The sequence below is a fragment of the Fopius arisanus genome, unplaced genomic scaffold (genome assembly GCF_000806365.1).
Source record: "Fopius arisanus strain USDA-PBARC FA_bdor unplaced genomic scaffold, ASM80636v1 scaffold00003, whole genome shotgun sequence".
Lineage (NCBI taxonomy): Eukaryota > Metazoa > Arthropoda > Insecta > Hymenoptera > Braconidae > Fopius > Fopius arisanus.
In genome coordinates this window covers 1,652,813-1,673,906 of record NW_011887742.1, presented here as the reverse complement: position 1 = coordinate 1,673,906, position 21,094 = coordinate 1,652,813, and the positions used below count along the sequence as shown (strand labels likewise).

The 21,094-nt window shown below is 35.6% G+C and overlaps 1 protein-coding gene across 1 annotated transcript; it reads right to left on the bottom strand.

The window, feature by feature from the left end:
• Positions 1-54: 54 nt before the first annotated feature.
• LOC105269599 (diacylglycerol kinase theta) lies at positions 55-20,017 on the bottom strand. The gene is given in 17 exon segments (XM_011309980.1): positions 55-2,921; positions 5,294-5,401; positions 5,592-5,748; positions 5,999-6,281; positions 6,472-6,776; positions 7,052-7,361; positions 7,566-7,778; positions 8,051-8,238; positions 8,320-8,437; positions 8,861-8,998; positions 9,193-9,330; positions 11,411-11,554; positions 12,803-12,989; positions 14,154-14,374; positions 14,451-14,556; positions 15,065-15,144; positions 19,064-20,017. Coding segments are annotated over 17 exon segments (2,946 nt in total). The 5' UTR covers positions 19,200-20,017; the 3' UTR covers positions 55-2,807.
• Between the last annotated feature and the right edge of the window lie 1,077 nt (positions 20,018-21,094).

The following is a 21,094-nucleotide window of genomic DNA, read 5'->3' as shown; positions in this document are numbered from 1 at the left end:
GTAAATAAATAAATAAAATAAACAGATTAAAACAAGACAATGTGATGTATCTTCTTGTAGCACATACATTCATTTTATTATACGTAGATTGTTCATGGCTTATTATTCATCTATCCTTTACAGCAACAGCAAGTATTACAGTATTACAGTTTGGTCGAATTAACAAACGTGGTGATGAGATATCGCCAATCTGCCGTCAATGCAATTATCATCATACGTGTACTATAAAACCGGATGTAACGTATGATATGAGCCCCAAACATTTTCGGCAGGTTAGAGAAGAGATGCCACTTGATCATCCGGAGAACGAAGGCGTCTCGATAATTTATTGGTTTTTGATAGATTTGTAATGAAATTTTTCAAAAGTGATTTCCAGTGTTTTTGTTTTATACTTTTTTTTTTCAATAGTTCTAAGACATCCAGCGAAGTCTACGGGATTAGTCGACTAGGTGCAAGAGCGCGTTCTACAAGCGCTTTTTTTTTTTTATAACACAAACTGAGTGTCTGTCCCGTGTCACCTGTGACATTTCGCTCTGTCTTTCTCTCAATTATTATAACTTCACTCTCTTATCACACTCTCACTAGCTCTCTCCCTCACACACCCACATTAACGAAGGCATAATTGTCCTCAGCACTGCAATTTTAGATTAATCTCGACTTATGTTGCCATAAGTTTGTGACCCAAGCGTCGCAACACAGCCCACTTGAGTCCCTTTGTCACTTAAATGAATAATTGTCGTAACAATTTGACATGCGATATTCGACGCGTCTAAATGTCTAGCACCCAACGAAAACATAATTTGTTCAATCGAGAATCATTCACTCAGCGCACCTTACAAATCTACATTTTTCATTATAATATTATTATGTACATCTTTATTTTTTTTGGCACCGGTAATTGTCCCATTGAATCAAATAGTGATGCCAAATACACACAATCGCACTCACTCCAATTGTCGAAACTAAAACTGCCACTTGTCACACGTCGTCGCGTGTCACATTCGTTCAATTCTCAAATTTTCATTCAATTATCCCAATTCAACATATTGGACGCGCGAAAAAGTCTCAAATGGTGTCTTGAAAGCCATGATTGACTCATAAGTGTCTGTGCCGCAGATTCACCCTGGGATAATTATCCACCGTTCAGTTAATTTCCTAAATTGTTTGAACGCATTGAAACACCTCTCCTCCATTTTTTTGGCATTTTTATTACATCAATTTACATTGATTCTCTTGTTTTTATATAACCACACGTCAGTGGAATGTCATGAATTTTTCCTAACAAGGGACTCGAGCAAACTTCTAGCGCAAAGTTTGCTCGAGACCGACTAAATTTACATTATCATCTTTTTTTTTTGGTTATTTTCCTCATTTAAATTAATAGTTCTGGCGCTGCCAAGACGCCTCGTTACTCAGCAATTTTGTTGATTGAGTTTATTTTTAATTAAACTTCGGTTAATTTGAGAGACGAATTGGCAAAGATGCCGTGCCCGCGGTCCTTCTCATTTTATCCATTTTTGTTGCCCTCTACGAAAATTACGTTTGATGAATTTGTTCATTAGTAAAACTGACTGCGACTGGTTTAATTCTTCTTTCTTTATTATTATTATTTTTTTGTTAAGGTTATTCCAGACTGCCCGGCAGTCAGATTTGACAACAATGACAAATTAAAACGGTAATACTAATACAATAGTATGTAAATATATTGATATTTAATCGTAAATATTTTTATATAATAATATATCAATAACAACTGACTTGATGCCTTTCTCTTTTTCATTTTGTTTTTATCATGATACCCGATATGTATCACGATATTTATCTTTTTATTCTGTAGATATTTTTTTTTTTTCTGGTAAAATACCATACGAAACGTAATGTACATATTACAGTTTACAGGTTTCTCCTTTATTTTTTCACAGATTATTTTTCGTGGGTAATAAATCATGTAAACCTAAATGCAAAAATAAAATGGTGTAAGCATTATCGTAACGGTACTTCCTCATTCATTACGGGATTTTTTCATTAATTTTTGTTGTATTCCTGCCAATTATTTCACATCGGCTTCTCACGCGGCGATCGGTCAATGTTTAAAAAAATATTCATCCGTATTTAACTGCAATATTGTAATTTACAGTGAATGAGAACAGGAAACGAGAAAATAAATATCATCGACGCTAAAGGGAACTCGTTATCACTCTCACGGAATTTGTCAATTTTTTTCTTTTAAAAAATTCTTAATCGACGTGCCGTTTTTAAAAATATTATTTTATTGACATTCACGTTGGAATATTTGATTCCTCTCATGTGTTTCGCGCATTTTGGATTCTCTCGTGACTTCTCATTGTGTCTAACAATCAGTTGTGCTGAACTCGGATGAATTTTCGAGGTGTAAATTAAAGCCGAAAGATTTTCGCTTTTCCCAATGGGACGAGCCCTGCGATTCAGATGAACCAAAAATTTAATTTATTTAATAATAAAGGCATCACCAACGAATACTAATTAAAAATTGGAATTCTTTCAAACAATTAAAATTCCAATTGCACTCCAAACTGTCAATTAATTACTATAAACAAATTTATTCAATTTAATATTCAGCAATCTATTTATAAATCGCATTTGTGAGTTTCGAATGAATTTTTTTGATTGTTTAATTGCAAAAAGTATATTGAATCGCAGAGATCGGCTCATTAGGGGATCTCTTAATGAGACATTATCGTGATTCGCTAGGGTTAGCAGTCGGATTGAAATGATTGATTCGATATTGGACGATTGACCGTGAATTTCGGTGTGTCCACAGCTGTCACTCAGAAAACCTCAGTATCAGGATCATTAGATGCAGCTGCTTGAAGTGCTAGTTGCATACTTGGCTCTGTATTTCGTCGCTTCATTTTAACCTTGGTCTTCTTCAGCATCGTGGCCTAGGAAGGGACAGGATCATGGGGAATTGCACAAAGGATATATTTTTTCGAAAAAAAAAAATATATATATCTCCCTCCACCCTATTTTCCCAACAAGTTCACCAAAATTTCCACTAATTGCAAAAATATCTCAACGATCATAATAAATAATTGAATAATGCATTTGAAAAAATATCAAAGGACGGAAAATTTGAGATATCATCAGACAACGAGAGGAAAGTTATCATTTGTGGTTCAACTATTTGTGAGTACAGATCAATGAAAAAAGTACGTGAGGAGTAAATAAATAAATATTAAAGAAATATATATATAATATACATAACGTACGACGGAATAAAAAAATCTTGCTTCACAGTTTTCTTTATGTTTTAAAATTGAAAAAAATCTATATGGAAGAATTTATATGGCTAGTCCATATCAATACATACGATTACTGTCGTATACTAAATGTACACATGTATCATATGTTATCCAGGAACTAAAGGCTGTATTGGGCAGGGGCGGATCATTAAGGAATCTCGGATAATAAATAAAATGTGGAATCAATTCTCATGTATATATGTACATACACGCACACACAATTATTTTAGGAAATTATTAAAAAATTCTCTTCAGAGAAGACATTTGAACGAATTGCAGCTAGAAAATGTGGGGGTTTTCATTGAATCTTTTGATTTGAAATCGTAGTAATTAATTTCCAATTAGGGGATTGCCTTAAAAAATGGAGAATCGCACGTGTATGTATATTGACATGACAACACGCCGATTAATCCTGGTAAAAATAATCCTCAATAAATTAATGTTTATAATTTTTTAACTGAAATCCACGAGAAAGTCTTATCGACTCCGTGAAAATTCAAAATGTCAATTCATTTTTTCAATTGCGCATAGAAAATAAAATTTGTTGCCAATCCTAATCAATTCCCCATTTCATGCCCGTTTTCTCGCTAATGTAAATTTAGCCCCAAATTTTCCATCGATTAAACAATTTCCGCGGTTTGTCTGGAAAATCGCAGATAACCGCAACAATTGTCCGTCACTTCTCCAAAGAATATCTCCGAATCTAGTAGAAATAACAAAATTTTCGTGAGAACCTATTCTATAGTTCTTATTCCCGTCTTTAAAAAAGGTTCTGACGAAAATGGCGGTATCTCCCTTAGATTTAGAACCGTTCCTAAAAATATTTTTCTAAAAATTGTTTTCTCTAAAAATGGACTGTTTAAACGATTGGAGTATATTAAGGATAATTTCTCCAGGATTAAATGAGGTGCATTAAATATATTATAGAGGAAATAGAATAAAAGAGAGTGGATCTGCGGAATGGGGTATGAGAAGGGCATGCATTCGGGGAGGATTTTGCTGGATCGACCGCATTAAAGGTCTGTCTCGTCCGAAACTCCTCAGTTTTCCAAGTGCACAGCACGCGCATGTACAAAATGCATATATACATAGCATATATATGCATATGCACATAGAGGAGCCTAGGCAGAGATCTGCAAGACCCTTTAAATCTGTCATTAATTTTTTTTTTAATCTCTCAACTCTCATTCTCGTGAATTCATTGAAATCAGATAAACCGACTGATATCCATTAGTCTATCTTTTTCAAATTGTAGATTTGATGATTTACTCGTCTGTGCACTTTCCCCCCTCCCCATTAGCCGGTAGAATCGACGGTTCGGTATTGCGACGCTTGATCTTATTTTTCTTCAACATGGTAGCCTGAAGTGAACAGAGGAACAAGGAGACATTAGTAGATTTGCCATTGAGGGAAAATATGGGGGGGTGATTTCTTTGAGGACACGGAGGAATTACTGCATGCAATCGTTAATCGATATTCAATCGGAAATTCTCCCATTTGAATATGTATTCAAAATCTCTTCGAACATGTTCTGTACGCAGTAATTTTTCAAATTACAATATTATTACGCAATGCTCATGAATTTTTGTACAGAAATTTTATTGAAGTTTTGAGATAATTATATTAAAAAATGGTATTCATCCTCTGGCGTAATTTCCATGGAATAAATTTTATAGAATATCAATATGAATTTTTAATCTCTGGAAAATTCCGCGGGTAGTTTTTTTAACAGAAAATGTTTGTGAGATTCTTTTGTATGAGTTAATGTCGACGCAAGCTTCCTCGTCTGTCTTTCTCTCAAAGAAATTAACTACCTTCTATATAAATGTAGAAAAAACACTGACGATTTATTCTATTAATAATGTAACGTGCAACAATGATAAAGACGTGCTATCGAGATTCGATTAGAGTAATCACCATTCCAGAGAGATAAGCTCATGTCACTTTAATCGCACCCGAGAGTCAATGAGTTACTGGATAAATTGGACAATTAAAGATCAGGCATGAATTACCTTTAATGCAGATTTAAGCACAACGACATCACCAGGACTCTGCACCCACGGTTCGCCATCCACTTGCACTGGTATGTCGGAATTCAGGTGAATTTTTATATGTCCTCCCTGAAACCCCATAAAAACACCGCAACTTCTTCAATAATTCATTCATCGATTTATTCGAGTGCAATAAATGATCTACTACATTATTTTTCTCGAGAAATTCATTCCTTTAATTTTTCAACACCGCAGTAATAACAATTTGCTATTTTCACAAATTCCATTTGAAAAAAGATATTGTATTTATTTTTTATACCTGCGCTATCCTCATGGCTGTACGAAACCCCGATTGTATTTGGCCCAAGTGTGCAACACCTGTAACACCCACCACTTCCAGCATGCCATCGTAATGATTTGGCTTGTGAAATTGTTCCTCTCTGTCTTCCCCCCATGGTTTCGCACCGGAGCCCCAACTGAAATTCGTTAAAATAATTACTCATTAGTCACTCCTGATATTTCTGAAGCAAATATCGGAATCCGTTCATTTTTTTTGCATCAAAAATTCGATGGAATCATCGGTTAACTCAATTAATCTTAATTCCCAATATCAATTAAACACGTTCTCTTAAAATTCTCGTTTTTTCAGGTGTCTCTTCAATTTTTATAAATTTTTATTTGCTACAGCATTAAATGGTGATTAATTCATCTGCGTAGGATAATTACCTCAATATATTCAGTATAATAATACCCTCCAGCTGTGGTAAATCGACTAGTTTACCATCGACTTCCAGACGTATTTTCCTCTGCAAATCCCTGCAGGTTCGTCCGACCATTTTCTTCAGTCCCATTTTGACGTACACGGACTTATTCCGCAATCGACTATTGAATTTATTCGGATTCTCCTCCCTGGCATTGTGAAAGTCCAAACACAAATCGGCGTCGATGCCAATGCCAAAGTAATTATTCATGACAAATATCTGGGAATTGTCTTCGCTCGATCCAGCTCCTATTAAATCAAAATCGCTCACTCATTCTCTAAATAATCAATTCTCCATACATTATTTAATAAGTCACACAAGGATTAATATTAAAATGAATAATTCTTCGTAGCATTAGCCCAAAGAAGGGAATTATTTTTTGTAAAATTTCGTAGCAACTGGAGAAGAGAAATGTGTCTTGAAATGAATTAAACTCACCGCCGGTATCATCTTGCTCGGCTTGAGGATGAAAAACGACTGTCCACCTGTCCAGTCTTATTTCATCAGCATCAATGACATCACGCAACAAATTGAGAGGATCTTCACCACCGGTGTAACCAGGTCCCCAGCAAAGTACACGAGCGAGATCATTGCCTGTGCCAAGTGGCACAATAGCACAAGCCGGCGATGAGCATTCACTGTCCTGTCCAACATTGTCCAAACATTGCAGGACCCATCCTATCGTTCCATCGCCACCACAGACCAGTATCTTATAATGTCTTATATGACGGAACACATACAACCTATCAACAGAAATAATTAACGATAATCTAATTTTTCCACCTACACGTAACCCAAAATAATATTTTTTGTAATGATTTTTTGAGGTACAATTTTCAGTCGTCTTATTTCGATCGGTAATCCTCGTAATCTGAGGCCGATATCATAATTTTCGATAGAACCTTTTTTGGAGGGGAAATCGGGCGCTACAAAAAAGGTAATTACAAAAATTTCGCTACCTGTGTTGGATCCGGAGATATTTTTGAGTATTTCAGTGATATTGAGGATTGGCACTCACCCAGGTAGTGGACCTCCATTATCCAAGTCAAATACTTGATAGGGATTGAGTAATTTTCGAAAACTTGAAATTAACTCGAGCCCCTGGCATCCACCCGATTTAACATTGACGAATACAAGAAGTGGCTGTACACCCGGTGGTACCATACTCGGTTCAATACTTGGTAGAAGCATGACTAACAGATGTTTATCCTCATACTGTGACTCTCGCAACAGGTACAATGCTCTCACTGCTTTATTAGCATCTTCATATATAATTACCATGGATCCATACTCGTAATATATCGGTCCAATCGACGAGAATTTATTTTCTATAATTAGAACAACAGTTTATGGCCTTCATATAGAATTTCAACGAGGGGAAGATAAATTGAGCAGCGAAGAGGCAATCATCCAGCTGATAAATAATTTCGAAAAAAATTTTGCTATCTCTCTTGGATTAAATATCTCAAATCGATTTTCTCCTTTTCGCTGCTGAATTGATTGTTGATGTGATTTTAACATCGATATTGTACCTTGTCCCAAGAAATCAATGAGTATATTTTCGTAAACTTTTTCATTCAAATTTACTGGCAGATTGCCGACGAATAGCGCTAAATTAGGGCCGTGTGGATCCTGTTTTAACTGGAGATAAAATCTCATGAGTTCCATTTGCCTGATTGAGTCTTTGCCAAGTTGTTTGACAGCGTCCCATGGCTTTTCCGTGAGCTCCAGCACCTTCTCGGATACTGAAACATTACAAAGATTACTTTTGTGTAAACATTGTTAATTTATGATGGACCACAGATGTTGTAGCTCTTGTTCGAGAGCTAAATTTCTAAAAGAAACCAAAAGAACGCATAATTAAATTCCAAACAAATAATCTTTTACACTCCATTATAAAATCTATAATTTTATAAATAAATCGATATTAAAAGGGAAAAAATTCACGGTTTGCAGTTTTTTAAAATAAATGCATGGTTAATTGTTTATTTCATTGGATTATCTCAGCGACACTCACCACCACGATCTAAAAGTATTTCACTGCAACGATAATCCTCGCAATTGAAGTCCTTCACGCCAAATCGTAGAAGAGCCTCTTGAATCAGATCCGCGACGGTTGTTGAGTCATTAACTGGAACTATACAGAATGGATCCGCTATTTGCAGTTTGCCAGGATAAACCCGGACTTCACCGCACTCCTCATCCCTAGGGAGAAAAAATCACGAGTAATGTGATACAATTATTAATGAAATGTTAATGAAGTACCAAATGACGGGGGAAACTCACTTGTATCGCAAAAATACCGCACGTCGTTTGCCTTCTCTCCGAGTTAAATTTAACACTGGATTTGGATCACAGAGTGGTGTCTCTTCGGTGGCGTATAAATCGGTAAGATAAAAAAGACCTGGGTAGTGATAAAAATCGTTATTAATCAGACAATCACAATTTTTTTACTGGCGATCTGAGAATATTTAATACGGAGAAAGTTTCTGTAACATCTGCTCATTAATTTTCTGCTCGACCAATTACAAAATTATCACTCTATTATTTTATTAATTTATTTATTAATTATAATCATAATAAAATTCTTCAGATGTTCGCGTTCCAGTTCTTCAATCAGAAAATTAATAGGAAAAAAAAATGTGGTGATCAAATTTGATAAGCTCATACTGAAGATTTTTATGTGAGTTGCATAAAAAATATTTACTGATTATTTTTAATTGTGGTGTAAATAGTGAGTGTGATTTCTTTTTTTTGGGGGGGTGTGATTACAGGGACTTCCCCTATTGGGTACTCTTCAGCTATAACTTGAGAAAATGCCACATACTTGGATGTACTTTTGTGATGTGGAACGCCCTAAGAGCTGACGTGAGAACCTGCTCAGTGGTTGCTAATCGCGACACCGTTATAACCCGGAATATTTTCCGCTTGAGAGACATATTGCCATCATACACTTTAATCATTTCTGCAATATAAAAATTCCATAAATCATTAAATACCTGAAACACTGCGATTTCTTTATTTTTAAATGAATCTCTTAATAATTTTTTTAGAAAATCTGAAGCGTGAACTTCGTATGTATTTATAAGAGTTATTTTTATGAAATTTGATTGAAGGATGAGAAAAATTTCCGGAGTATTTTTCTACCAAAATTCATACCTTCATCTCCTCTCTCTTTATCATCCTTCTCTTTGGGAGATCTTGGATCTCTGCTGTGTGCACTACTCGATTGTGTCGGCTCATCATTATCTCTGTTCCTTGTGTCACCGCTGCTGAATTCCTCGGATATACTGCGTGCTGCAAGGAAAATAATTGTCATCAATTACTGGAACAATTCCAGCAACAGAATATCGTAGAAAATCTTCCGGAAAAGGATCTCGACTGTCCCAGATCAATATTTCACTGAGAAAATAATTACAACAAATATTCCTTCATTCGCGAAAAAAAAAATATAAAAACTGAATTTCAATCGCTTCTCCAAAATAAACAATAATTCCTAGAATTGGAACAATTGTCAATGAAAAATCAGAATTATTTCGTCATCAAATTCATTTATGAATTAATCGAAAAAGTAATTAAGAGTAATTTTAGATAATTTAGAAAATTGTTCACATTATTTTCGAGGGTGAAATTATAATTTTTATTCAAATGGTAGAGAGAAAATTTCTTCAGGGGTAATATACTTCACAATTAGTAAACGTAAAAGCAAATTGTAGTAGTAATTTATCTCTCAGTGTACATTTGCGAAAAATAATTTCTCCCGGTGTCATGTACCTCACAAATGAAACCATCACGTTGCATAAACTTCCGAATGACAAATGATTACCAATAATCGACGAATAATAATAATATTGAACAACAATTTCACATCGCTTACCATCATCACACAACATGAATACATAAAGAGTTGCCATGGCCCTGGGAAGGACAAAGCACATGCAGAGATTCATGTTCAAATAATTCATTAATCACAGGAGCTGCTAATCATCATTTCATTATTTTCTTTCCAATATCTTCAGTTGAACACCAGCAGTTGGATGGTTGATGCATGCGATGAAGCGAACACAAGTTAACATGCTAAAACACCAAATATGCAGTAACAAATGTGTCAACAAAAGAGAGAACGTTGGGATGGAGAAAAAAAAAATCATCTGACGAGTATTCTGTTGCAGTTTAATGAACAAACTTTACGAGAGCAGGCGTAAATGCCCACGCATTATACTCATCAATGCGACATTATTGAATCAACAATAGAAAAGAAATGAGATTGGAGGGACAATGGGATAAAAAAAAAGCAACAAATGCATTTTGCATTTTGTAAATACTGGGCGGTTGTCATTTTGAGGGCTAGTGTCGTGTGTGCAAAATGGATGATGGAATTGTACGGAAAAATACATGAGTGATTCCCTCGCCATCGCAAATGTTCGTCAAAGACCGAGTTATGGAAATAGCACACAGAAAACAGTAAATGTTGAGTATGCGTTTTTAAATGTAATTTATGATGTTTTTCAATGGATAAATTACGAGTGTCAGATCGTAAATTACGATTGCAAAGGGGTGAGTTATGAATTTAGGAATCGAAAATTATTTGTTTCTAATAAAGCGCTAATGATTCAAGAAATTCAAACAATTTTAATGAGTCATTTATATTTTTGGGCGTGTGAAGGGGGAATTTGTTTATCTCGTGATTTATGCAATTTGAAATATCATGAATTACGTTGTTTTACGGTTGGCTTTTCCTGTGTGGGGAAACATGAAACTAAGGTGAGCATGCGTTCGTATGAAAAAAATTGAATAGAAAAACCTTTCTCTAAAAATTTCATTGGATTTTTCTAGGATCTCTAGAAATTCTATTGCATTAAATAATAACAATATAATAAATTTCATTAAAAATTCGTTAGAAGTCCAGAAGAATCTCCAGAGAAAATCCAAAGTATTTTTTTTTATTTACATTTCCTTTTCCTATTACCATATTTTTTTTTCTTCTTTTTTTTCTTTTTTAAAACCCCAAAGTATTTCGACCCAATTTTTTAATACGGGTCCTAGTAATTGCGTTTGTAATAAAAATTTCGCTGGAATGTCTCCCATTAAAAAAATGACGATTCACGTGAATGTAATTGTGAAAGAAAGTACGTCATGTACTTGATTGTTTGCACACGATACACAAACTTAAATAATAAATATCCACACACTGGCTATACCTACTAGTGTCACGGTAATTAAGTAATGAATTAGTACGAATATCAGGTAATATTAGATTGATTGGCATTGTTCCCGGCGTGATGCAAGTTAATGTTCGGTATTTTTTCATAATCGATATAATATGTTATGCTCACAAACATAGTTGCACGGCGATTTGTTTATAATATTAAGGTACCTCGAACATAAGGAGGGGAAGCATGACAATTTCCATGGCAGCTACGTGGAAAAACTAGTGAAAGCCGTCTGAAAGCTTCGGCCAGATGACCAGCCGCACCAATTTGTTCACTCTCGGCAAATTCGAATTGCTCTCCGATGTTATCTTCAACTAATAACAAGGCAAATGATAATCCGAATTGCGTCAATTTTTTTTTATTTATCTGCTATCCATTATTTTCAGGATCACTTGTTGGTATTGTATATTAATTATTCCAAACCAGACAGCTAATTCACACGTTGAGCTTTCGGTAATTTTTTAATTTTGAGAGACAACAGGAAATGCAGGAAAAAATTCAATACCGAGTGATTTTTCTGGAAAATCTGTTGCATTTTTGGTGGAAATTTGTAGAAATTCTATTGGGATTTAGTAAATGGTACAGCAATATTTATAAATGGAGAATATTTTTTTCTCAGGCATGAACAAATATCGGCAAGCATGATGTTAATGTGGCATGTTTGAAACACATGTTTGCAACACAAGAGAATTTAATTGACACATTTTTGTGGGTGAGAATTAAATCAGCAGTGAATTGGTAAAGTGACATAATCGAACTACAATTATTCATTATTGATTTATCTCAAGAACTATCAACTTCCGATAAAAACATCAAATGACTTTTTTATAGACAATGAAATTTCCCCTGAAAAAAGTCTTTTGAGATATTCTCCCAAACTCAATAGTTCTCGCGATAAATCGGTATTTAACGGAATTAAAATTAGTATCTCACATTGCCATCTCTCTACCGAAATGGATAATGTTTAATTACGTCTAATTATGTTCATCACGCGTATCACATATCACAAGTGATCGTGCAATGATAGTATACCACAGTAGTTCGAGTTGAGTGAGAATTTATCGGGACGATAATATCATTCGCATGATTTCGAGAATAATCGTTATTGGATGAACAATGAATAACTCCCGCGGTATAAAATAATCTCAACTTTCGAAGATATGAACCAAAGCAATGATGTAACTTCAATTTTAACTGGAACATGCTTAAACCTAACAGTAGACTGTTTGATAATCACGTAATGCATCACAAAGTTAAGAATACGTGGAATAGACAATATTGATGAATCGTTTGTGATTTATTTCGTGACTAAATAAAACGGAGAATAAATTCTCATTACTTTTTTCACAGAGAGGAAAAGTTTCTTGACATTAGAAATTAATTTGTTCAAGTCAAAACAGAATTTAATAAATGCAATTGTAATGCCATAAATGTAATAAATGTTGTTCATTTATTTATGTCATATTAATAATTTTGAAGTGTTTAGAATAATTTGGGATTTATTTTACAATGGACTGGTGACAAATTAATGAATTCAGAAACTTTTTTTCTTGTGCGCTAGATTATTGTGGACGACTTACGGGTGAGAATATCTTTCCGGCGTACTTGCACACCAATTATTGCTTCCATTGGTACTTCGGTACGCGGTATGCTGATCGCATACGGTGGCAGATATATTGGCTCCAAATTGCCAAATGTACATTCTTGACGCATCAGTTTGCTCTTTTGGCACCAAGGATGCGACTGAAATGAAAAAAAAAAAAAATATTGAAGAAAATTGATATTTATTTGGACAATAATTTTTTGCAGTGAAAATAAATGCAATTGATGCAATTGATGCAGTCGATGCAGTCGATGCAATTGATGCAATTGATGCAATTGATGCAATTGATGCAATCAATGCAATAAATGCAATAAATGCAATTGAATAAAATAAAATTTCTTTTCTCTCGTATACCCTTTCGGGTCTTTACGGTTAGTTGGTTCCCTTCCCACCCCCCCCAACCCCCTGTACCGCATTTGCTTGAAGGGAGGGAAAAACCTCATCTGAGGGAAAAAAACCTGCCCAGGTACAGTCGTCCTTTTGACAGGACTACCGCTCGGCAGTGGAACCGTGAGATCAGAGCGCTATAAATTTTTGACCGCCGGTGCCCGGGATCGAACCCGGATCTCTGGCATGCTAGTCTAGCACTCTAACCGCACGGCCACTACCGTCGGTAAATGCAATTGAATAATTTTTAAATTCTAAATATTCAGATTTTCTGTCCATTTTGGAATGAATTACTCGTTTGATTTTATGAAATTCCAAGAGAGATTGTTCTTTTACTAAGAATTTTGTTGAGAAGTGTTGATTTGATTTTTCTCACGCATTCAGGTCGACTTATTTCTGGTTCAAACGTTTAATAATAAACGAAGCTCCAACTCTTAGATCATGAATCTACGAATCTGTCTATGAGAAGTATAAAATCATAATCAAGGGTAAACATAAATTATTTATTGCAATCAAATAAATAAGAAACCCAAAAATTGATTCCAGTGATACATCCCATTTTCATTCAATTAAATGCTCCATTCCCCTTAAAAAAACATTTTTTCACAAAAATTTATTCATTGGATTCCAACAATCCGCGAATTACCTGAACTATCCAAAATCCATAATTAAAAAAATAATAAAAAAAACCCGTTGGTTATTTAACCAAAATTTAAATAAATGTGATAAATTTTTATTTTTAAATCTTCTAGTCGATATGAACGAACCGTTTGTTGATTAATTTATCGCGGAGATTTATTGCCTTGGAACAAATAGATATGTTAATAAACAATTTGCAGTGGACTGAAACAAATGGCTTATCTCGGTGCAGAGACGGGTGCAATGGGTTTATCCATACGTAATGCAACAACAATTACCGTCATGCCACACCACTCGCAGCGGAATCCAGCTAGGCACTCTGCGGAGAAACAACTCTTTTTGCAAACGGCGCATTTTGAATTATTCGGTAGATTTCCCTCGCGCCAGTGATGCGTATGCTTCACCGAGCCCAAGTCCTTCCCTGGTAGGTACGTAGCATTCTCTTTACAGTCAGCAACAGCAAAATCCTGACAGTCCGTGTGCACATAGTACTCGCAAACTGCAATCATAAATAAATGTACACTTTTACACATCAGTGGTTACAATTTATTTATTATTTATAAACATTCACTTACTCTCGCAGTGTACGGACGGAGATGTATCCTCGAGACGTTTACGACAGACATTGCAAAATTTTTTCTTGTGATGCACCGGTTCGGACCAACAGTGTGCAACCGGATTCTTTCATAAAACATAATAATATAATCGTTATTATTAAGGAATTTGTTTAATTGTCTATTTGGCTGACCGCATCACGTGCGCTACTACTTCGAACGCGAATTTGCACTCTAGTCAGAGACAAAAAAAATTATAACAATTGATTACTCGATTGTGGATTTTATGGAATTTTAAATAATAGCTAGAAGAAAATTCCATCGAAATTATGGGGAATTATCAAAATGAAGTTTCGGGTAAAACTGAATTAAACAATTACGTATTTTCAGAGCACTCCTCGCTTTCCTTAATAATCAATTTATTAATTGAACTGAATATTAATTGATTTCAAAGAGACAGAGATGAACTGTCCATCGGAGAACAGTTTATCGAATTTTATTGGAAATCGAATGAATTGAAACGGCAAAAGAGACAGAACGAAATTTTGTAATTGTTTAATTATTGATTTCCAATTACCAGAGATGTCATGTGAGCTATTTCGATTGTTTTTTATTTAAATAAAAATGATGTGCACCTTAATGAGGCTTGCCGCGATGCTGGAGCAGGGAGACACGACGGCCTTGAGACAGCGTTCGTGCACCACGAAGTTGCAAACTGCAAAACAATAAATAAATAAATAAATAATCAGAGAATAAAAATTCTCAACGCATCCCTACAAAATTGTACTCCATTCTCTCTTTCCTCCAATAATTCGTAATTAATCCTTAATAACACTAATAACTGGATAAACAATTAATAATAATTGGTAATAATATCAATAATTTGTTTCACTGAAAAAAATGTTTATTAATCGGCAACTTTCTGTTTCTATTTGATTTATTGAAAGCTTATTATTGAAAGTGACAGAAAAGTAGATTAACAATATAAAATGAAGAAGTGAAGAAAATAATTAAATGTCGGGGAGTTGATGAAAGGGTGAGGGTAAAACCTTGCAGGAGCAGTATTTCTAGTCGATATGATTTACCATAATGGAACAATATTGAAATGACAAGTCGAACAATCGATTCAACCGTGAAATGTCGAGGCAAGTGTTGGCTACAGTTGTCACCAACTCAATGTAAAACAGAAGAGACGACTACATCCGGCTCACATACACGAGCTAAGCCTTTTCTCCATCCTTTTATCAATACCAACCACCAGCATAACAACTTATTCTCATTTCTCTCAATACGAGGATGAATCAAGTCCAAACAAAATTTTATCACCGCTGCTCCATTTTTTGAACAATAGTTCTCATGGGAGTGACAGACCAGATTGTCCCACTGGGACATGTTTGCACGCCACTCATGTAAGAGTGTATTGGATAGAACTCCTTATCCCACATAATCATTAAAATAAACTCGACGAGAATTAATGCGCGAATAATTATACCCCATCCTGTTAAAAATTTCGAATTTAATTCCAATTGAAATCCCAAAATTTCCCGGTAATTGTCTCAAAAAAAAAATCAATAACATTGAATTTTTCATGAATATCATTAATGGAAAATATTCCACGGGACAATTTTACTATAAAAAATAGAAAAACCGAGAGAATCGTGAAATCAGTTTAAATGAAAGGGGAAAAAATGGAAAACCACGAATGATTACATCGGAATTGATAAAAAATTCGGATAAAAAAAGGCAGCCTAACAAAAACTTGAATACAATGTCCATATTTCACAGTTGGTCTCTGTGAACTAAGACTGAATAAACCCCTCTACAAGTCTTTTGTGTGCTTTTGAACAATGCCCTTGGCCCAGTGTTGCAGATTGTGCATACATTTAGAGCTCATACCGCAGTATGTATTCATATCTATTCTCACCACACATTCACTCATTCTCTCCCTCATTTCATTCTTCCCCAGTCTATCCATTCCCCGAGTAAACATGAATGAAAATTGAGTGCTCATTAACTGACAAATGTACCACGCAGACTAAAAATAAGAAAAATCTATTCCTTATCTCGACAACAAATTCAACTCATATTTTTCTCTTCTATTTAAATTCCATATATTTATTTATAATACCCAAAAAAACATTAAAACAACAACAGTAATAACAATAACAATTTCCTAATTCCTTTAGTAATTACATTAATTATTTTCCAGATCATTATTTGTATCGATTAAATTTAATCATTCCATTTATTCTTCACTAAAATTCATATAATTATCCTAATGTCAACATAATTATTGATTTTGCATATTTATAAACAAGTGATAATAGAATATCTTCTCTCAGGTCGTAACTCATCTCCACAACATTTCGAATTTTTTTTCAAAATTTTTCTTTCTCGAAAAAAAAAAAACAAATTTTTATTCAAAATTTTTCTTTCTCGAAAAAATCAAAATTTTTTTCCAAATTTTTATTTCTAAAAAAAAACAAAAGAGATTAAAATAATAGTATAACGTAAAAGATGATCTCGTCTCTCATTTCCACTGGAAATAAGTCATGACACAGACATTGAAGTGGAAAAAGAAAAGAAGATAGAGAGGCAGTTGAAAAAGTGCAGAGAGCCTTTGGCATGTTGATCTTTTTGAAGCCCAATGATGTGAGCCTCTCATATTTTTTCAGTCACCCCATCCCCGTCGGCTTTTCGCCCTTCTGTATGACTCCTGGTCATACCATCCAGTTTTGTCTCGTTTGTTTTTCCTCCCTCCATTCATTCTAACTTACTCAGCCCCCAGTGTTTCCTCCACCACCTCATACCCCAAACGATCAATGCCCAACAGTCGTCCTCACAACCTAGCGCCCTCTGCAACTACCCCATCATCCCCATATTATTTTTTGGATGAACAATACAACTCAAATTCCACTCAATTTTTAAATTATCAAAAACCCCGGCCCTCCCTCAAAAAAAATAATAATAATTCCATATTTATTATGCGAGAGGTCGAGCAAGATGGACTCAGTCTCCAGGGATTCAAGATTCTCAAATTTATTTATTGTTCACTCAAAGTCTAACGGTTCGTATTACATGAATTAAATAAAATAACGTAATAATTAATTAGTCAGTAGTGAATCTCAAGGTCCAGTCCGCCTTCGTAATTATATTACCGCATTATTGAGGGGTAATATATTTTTCAACTGCACTGACGTCTCAGACGGTTAAATTCCTTTTAATTGGGATTATTGTTAATTGTTTATCGTTGATAATGAGAACTTTGAATTTATTGATATTGATGGTGGAGAATTACAGGGACAGTCGAGCAGGTGAAGACTGATATTTATGAATGAACCGAGATCAATTGGGATTCCCGCCATTTCGAAAAGTCGGAAAGTCATCAGAGTATAATTAAAATGATCTCGTTTGAGAGAAGTTCGCATTTATTATTGAAAATTCGCAACTATTGTTTCGCGAAATCTTGAAAATGTCCAGAGCGATTTCCCCTGAATTTCCGGTGAATGTAGACCTGAACTAGACATTATCGAATTTTCTACTTAAAAATTTATGTCCCTGAAAAATCCCTGGGAATTTGAATTTCCCGTGAAAACCACCGGAAACTCAAGGAAATCTCGGAAAATTGATCATGAACTGCGAGATTGCCTGATGACTGCTGATTAGTCAAAAAATTAAATAATAATTATTATTATATTAAATATTATATTAATTATATTAAATAATTATTGTTATTATTCGTAGAGAACAAAGTTTTCAAAAAGAAAACTAGAAACTACTGATTTCTCAATTATAAAAATTGATAAAACTATTGGGAACAAATATTTTCTCCAAAGTTTTGTGAAAACTTGTAACAAGCTTCACAAGCTCGTTGCGTGTCATAACTATCCAAAAATACCAGTAATATCGTGCCAGTAAGCTGCGAAGTATTTCGGAAGTCGATTTTATATTTTTCCGGTTCCAAAAACACCCGTCAGTAAACATTCACAATATTCTTTGAGACTGCATGAGTTTCTAGAGGCCTGAGCTCTAGAAAAGTGACAATAATATTTTTCCAGTGTCATAAAACCGTTAAAAAACTAAGAAAAAAATGCCGACGAGAAATACATGACATAGATTTCATCCGCATTTCATCAACTTCTCATTCAGACTTTTCATTCACCCAAAGAAAATCCCAGTGCCATACATTTCCCAAACGATCCACCCCAGAACGATAAATATCATGATCCGATGACACCACATGCTGGAAACCTCTCCCATAATTACTCTCCTGATTATTCATAACAATAACGAGAGTCAATCAATCATAAGTCTTTAATTCCTTGGGGTTAAAATAAGTAATTCACCCTCGAAAGCCACATCAGCTCCCATCTATAAAATCAGTTCTTCTGCTGGAATATCTCCCTAAAAATTCCTTGAAAATTCCTTGAAAATTCTTGAAAATTCTTGAAAATTCTTGAAAATTCTTGAAAATTCTTGAAAATTCTTGAAAATTCTGTGAAAAATTGGGAAAAGCTCCTGAAAAATATCGCATCATATAAAACAATAAAACATGAAAAATGGAATAACACAGTGATGAAGAGGAAGAATAAAAAAATAGATGAAGGAATTGGATGCATGTTGGATATGATTACCTTCGCAGATGTAGCCCTGCCCTATGATACCCCAGAGCAGGTCGGTGCAGCTATGGCAGTACGTAGGCTTGTGAAATGTTTTCTGTCGAAAGCTGTGCCCATGGCTGACTGGTGTCTCGGTCGAGACCGACGCCATGTTCCCCGTTCCACCGCGGCACCGTTCACGCCAGATTTTCACCGTGAAGCTACGCAGGGTGCGCCGCGTGACAACATTACATGACTACGTTATCTCGAAACCGTACGCGTACATATCGAGGCCAGTGGCACTCCCGTTTAATGAGTTCAACGTGCCTAAGGCGCATTTCCGTATGCTCGCCTTATCCCCCTGACACCCCAGCTCAGCATAACTATTATAAACCGTATAAATAAATAATTCGTCAATTTTCACATTTCATCACCAATATCCTACCAACAGCACCACCATCCGTAACCAATAATTACGCTCATCAATAAACGATAAACGCGTAATTAACTGGTTGTGCGTTATGGTGTGGGTGTGTGCAAGGGGGATAATATTGTATTGGCTCGTTGCATTGGTTCTTCACTACTTGGAGCTTTTACAACAAATGCCCGAGCTCCAGAGATTCGGATGGATTATGCCTGACCGCTGGTGCTGCTACAAATCTAGTGCTACGCACAGCTAAAGGGGGCGCACAAACACTATAAAACAACCCCACTATCTACCCCACCTATACCACCTATTACACCTATTCCACCTATTCCACCTATTCCACCTCAGACCACCCACTTTTTATCCCTCTCCCGCACAAGATTTTTCTCTCTTTATCTCTCACCGAGCTTGTCAAAGCTCTCCGGCCACCCCGAAGGACATTTGCGCGCGCGCTCACTTGGCTCTCTCTCTCTCTCTCTTTTTATCTTTTTTTTATTTTTTTTTATGACTTCTCTCTCTAGCCCCTCTCACTCGCCCCTTCTAACTCCCTTCATCTCGACATTTCTCCCCCATTTATCCCCTCGCATTCCCATTTTTTAACCACCCCTTTTCACCCTCTTTCACCCCCTTCCACCTTCTTTCACTCCCTCCCACCTTATTCCACCTCCTTCCACCTCCTTCCACCTCCTTCCACCTCCTTCCACCCTTTTCCACCTTCTCCCACCCTCTTTAACCCCTCGCACCCCCTTGCACTGGCTTTATAAATAAATAAACAATGCTTCAGGGGTAATTTTTGAGACACTGGAATAATCCGGATATCACCTAGCAATTGGCGATCAGCTTGCAAGCTGCATTTGATATTCACGGATATTTATCTGGAGTTGAAGGGGGAATCAGCCCCGATGCTCGGAGCTCACGCTTTTTGTATTATGTCTCGAGGGCTTTCGAATGGGATAAATTATCACGAACAATCACTATCACGTGATGTTTATGAGCACTAGTACTGATGCGAACACCACCACCACTCACCACTGTCACTATTTTATTAACAAACCATGGGGAAGAGGGAGGGGGGGAAAAATAATGTGTAGGAGTGTATGTCCTCCGACTGTTCTTAACACTCCTCCAGCGTCCAACGCGACTTTATCCAAGACGTCACACACGTACTCGTTTTTAATCACGCGCCGACGCGGATCGCGATTTTACCCTGGCGCATCGCTCGCCGCGGCGGCTATATTTTCTTAGCCATGTAAACGATTTATTTTCTTACCCCCCTTATTTTTTTTGTCCTTTTGTTGCTCGATATATTTTTCACCGAGTGAATTTTCAGCTGCTCGTTAAATCTGTCACAATGCAATTGACGAATTGTCGGTGTACGGCTGGAGGGGGAACGACGATTTGTAATTATTTGATTTGTAATTGTTTGATTTGTTTGCGTTGGATTTTTCACATCCTAGTACTCGATGGTACTCACTCATCATCGAGTACTCGGGTTTTACTTCGAGTTTTTCCTTATGGTGGGAGGATAAAAAAATTTTATGGTACCTCTGGGGATCTGGTGGCTTTTTTTATATTGAAATTTTCACTAGGGTGTCATTGCTTCTGCCGATTATATTATCCGGGGATTCACTATTTTTCGG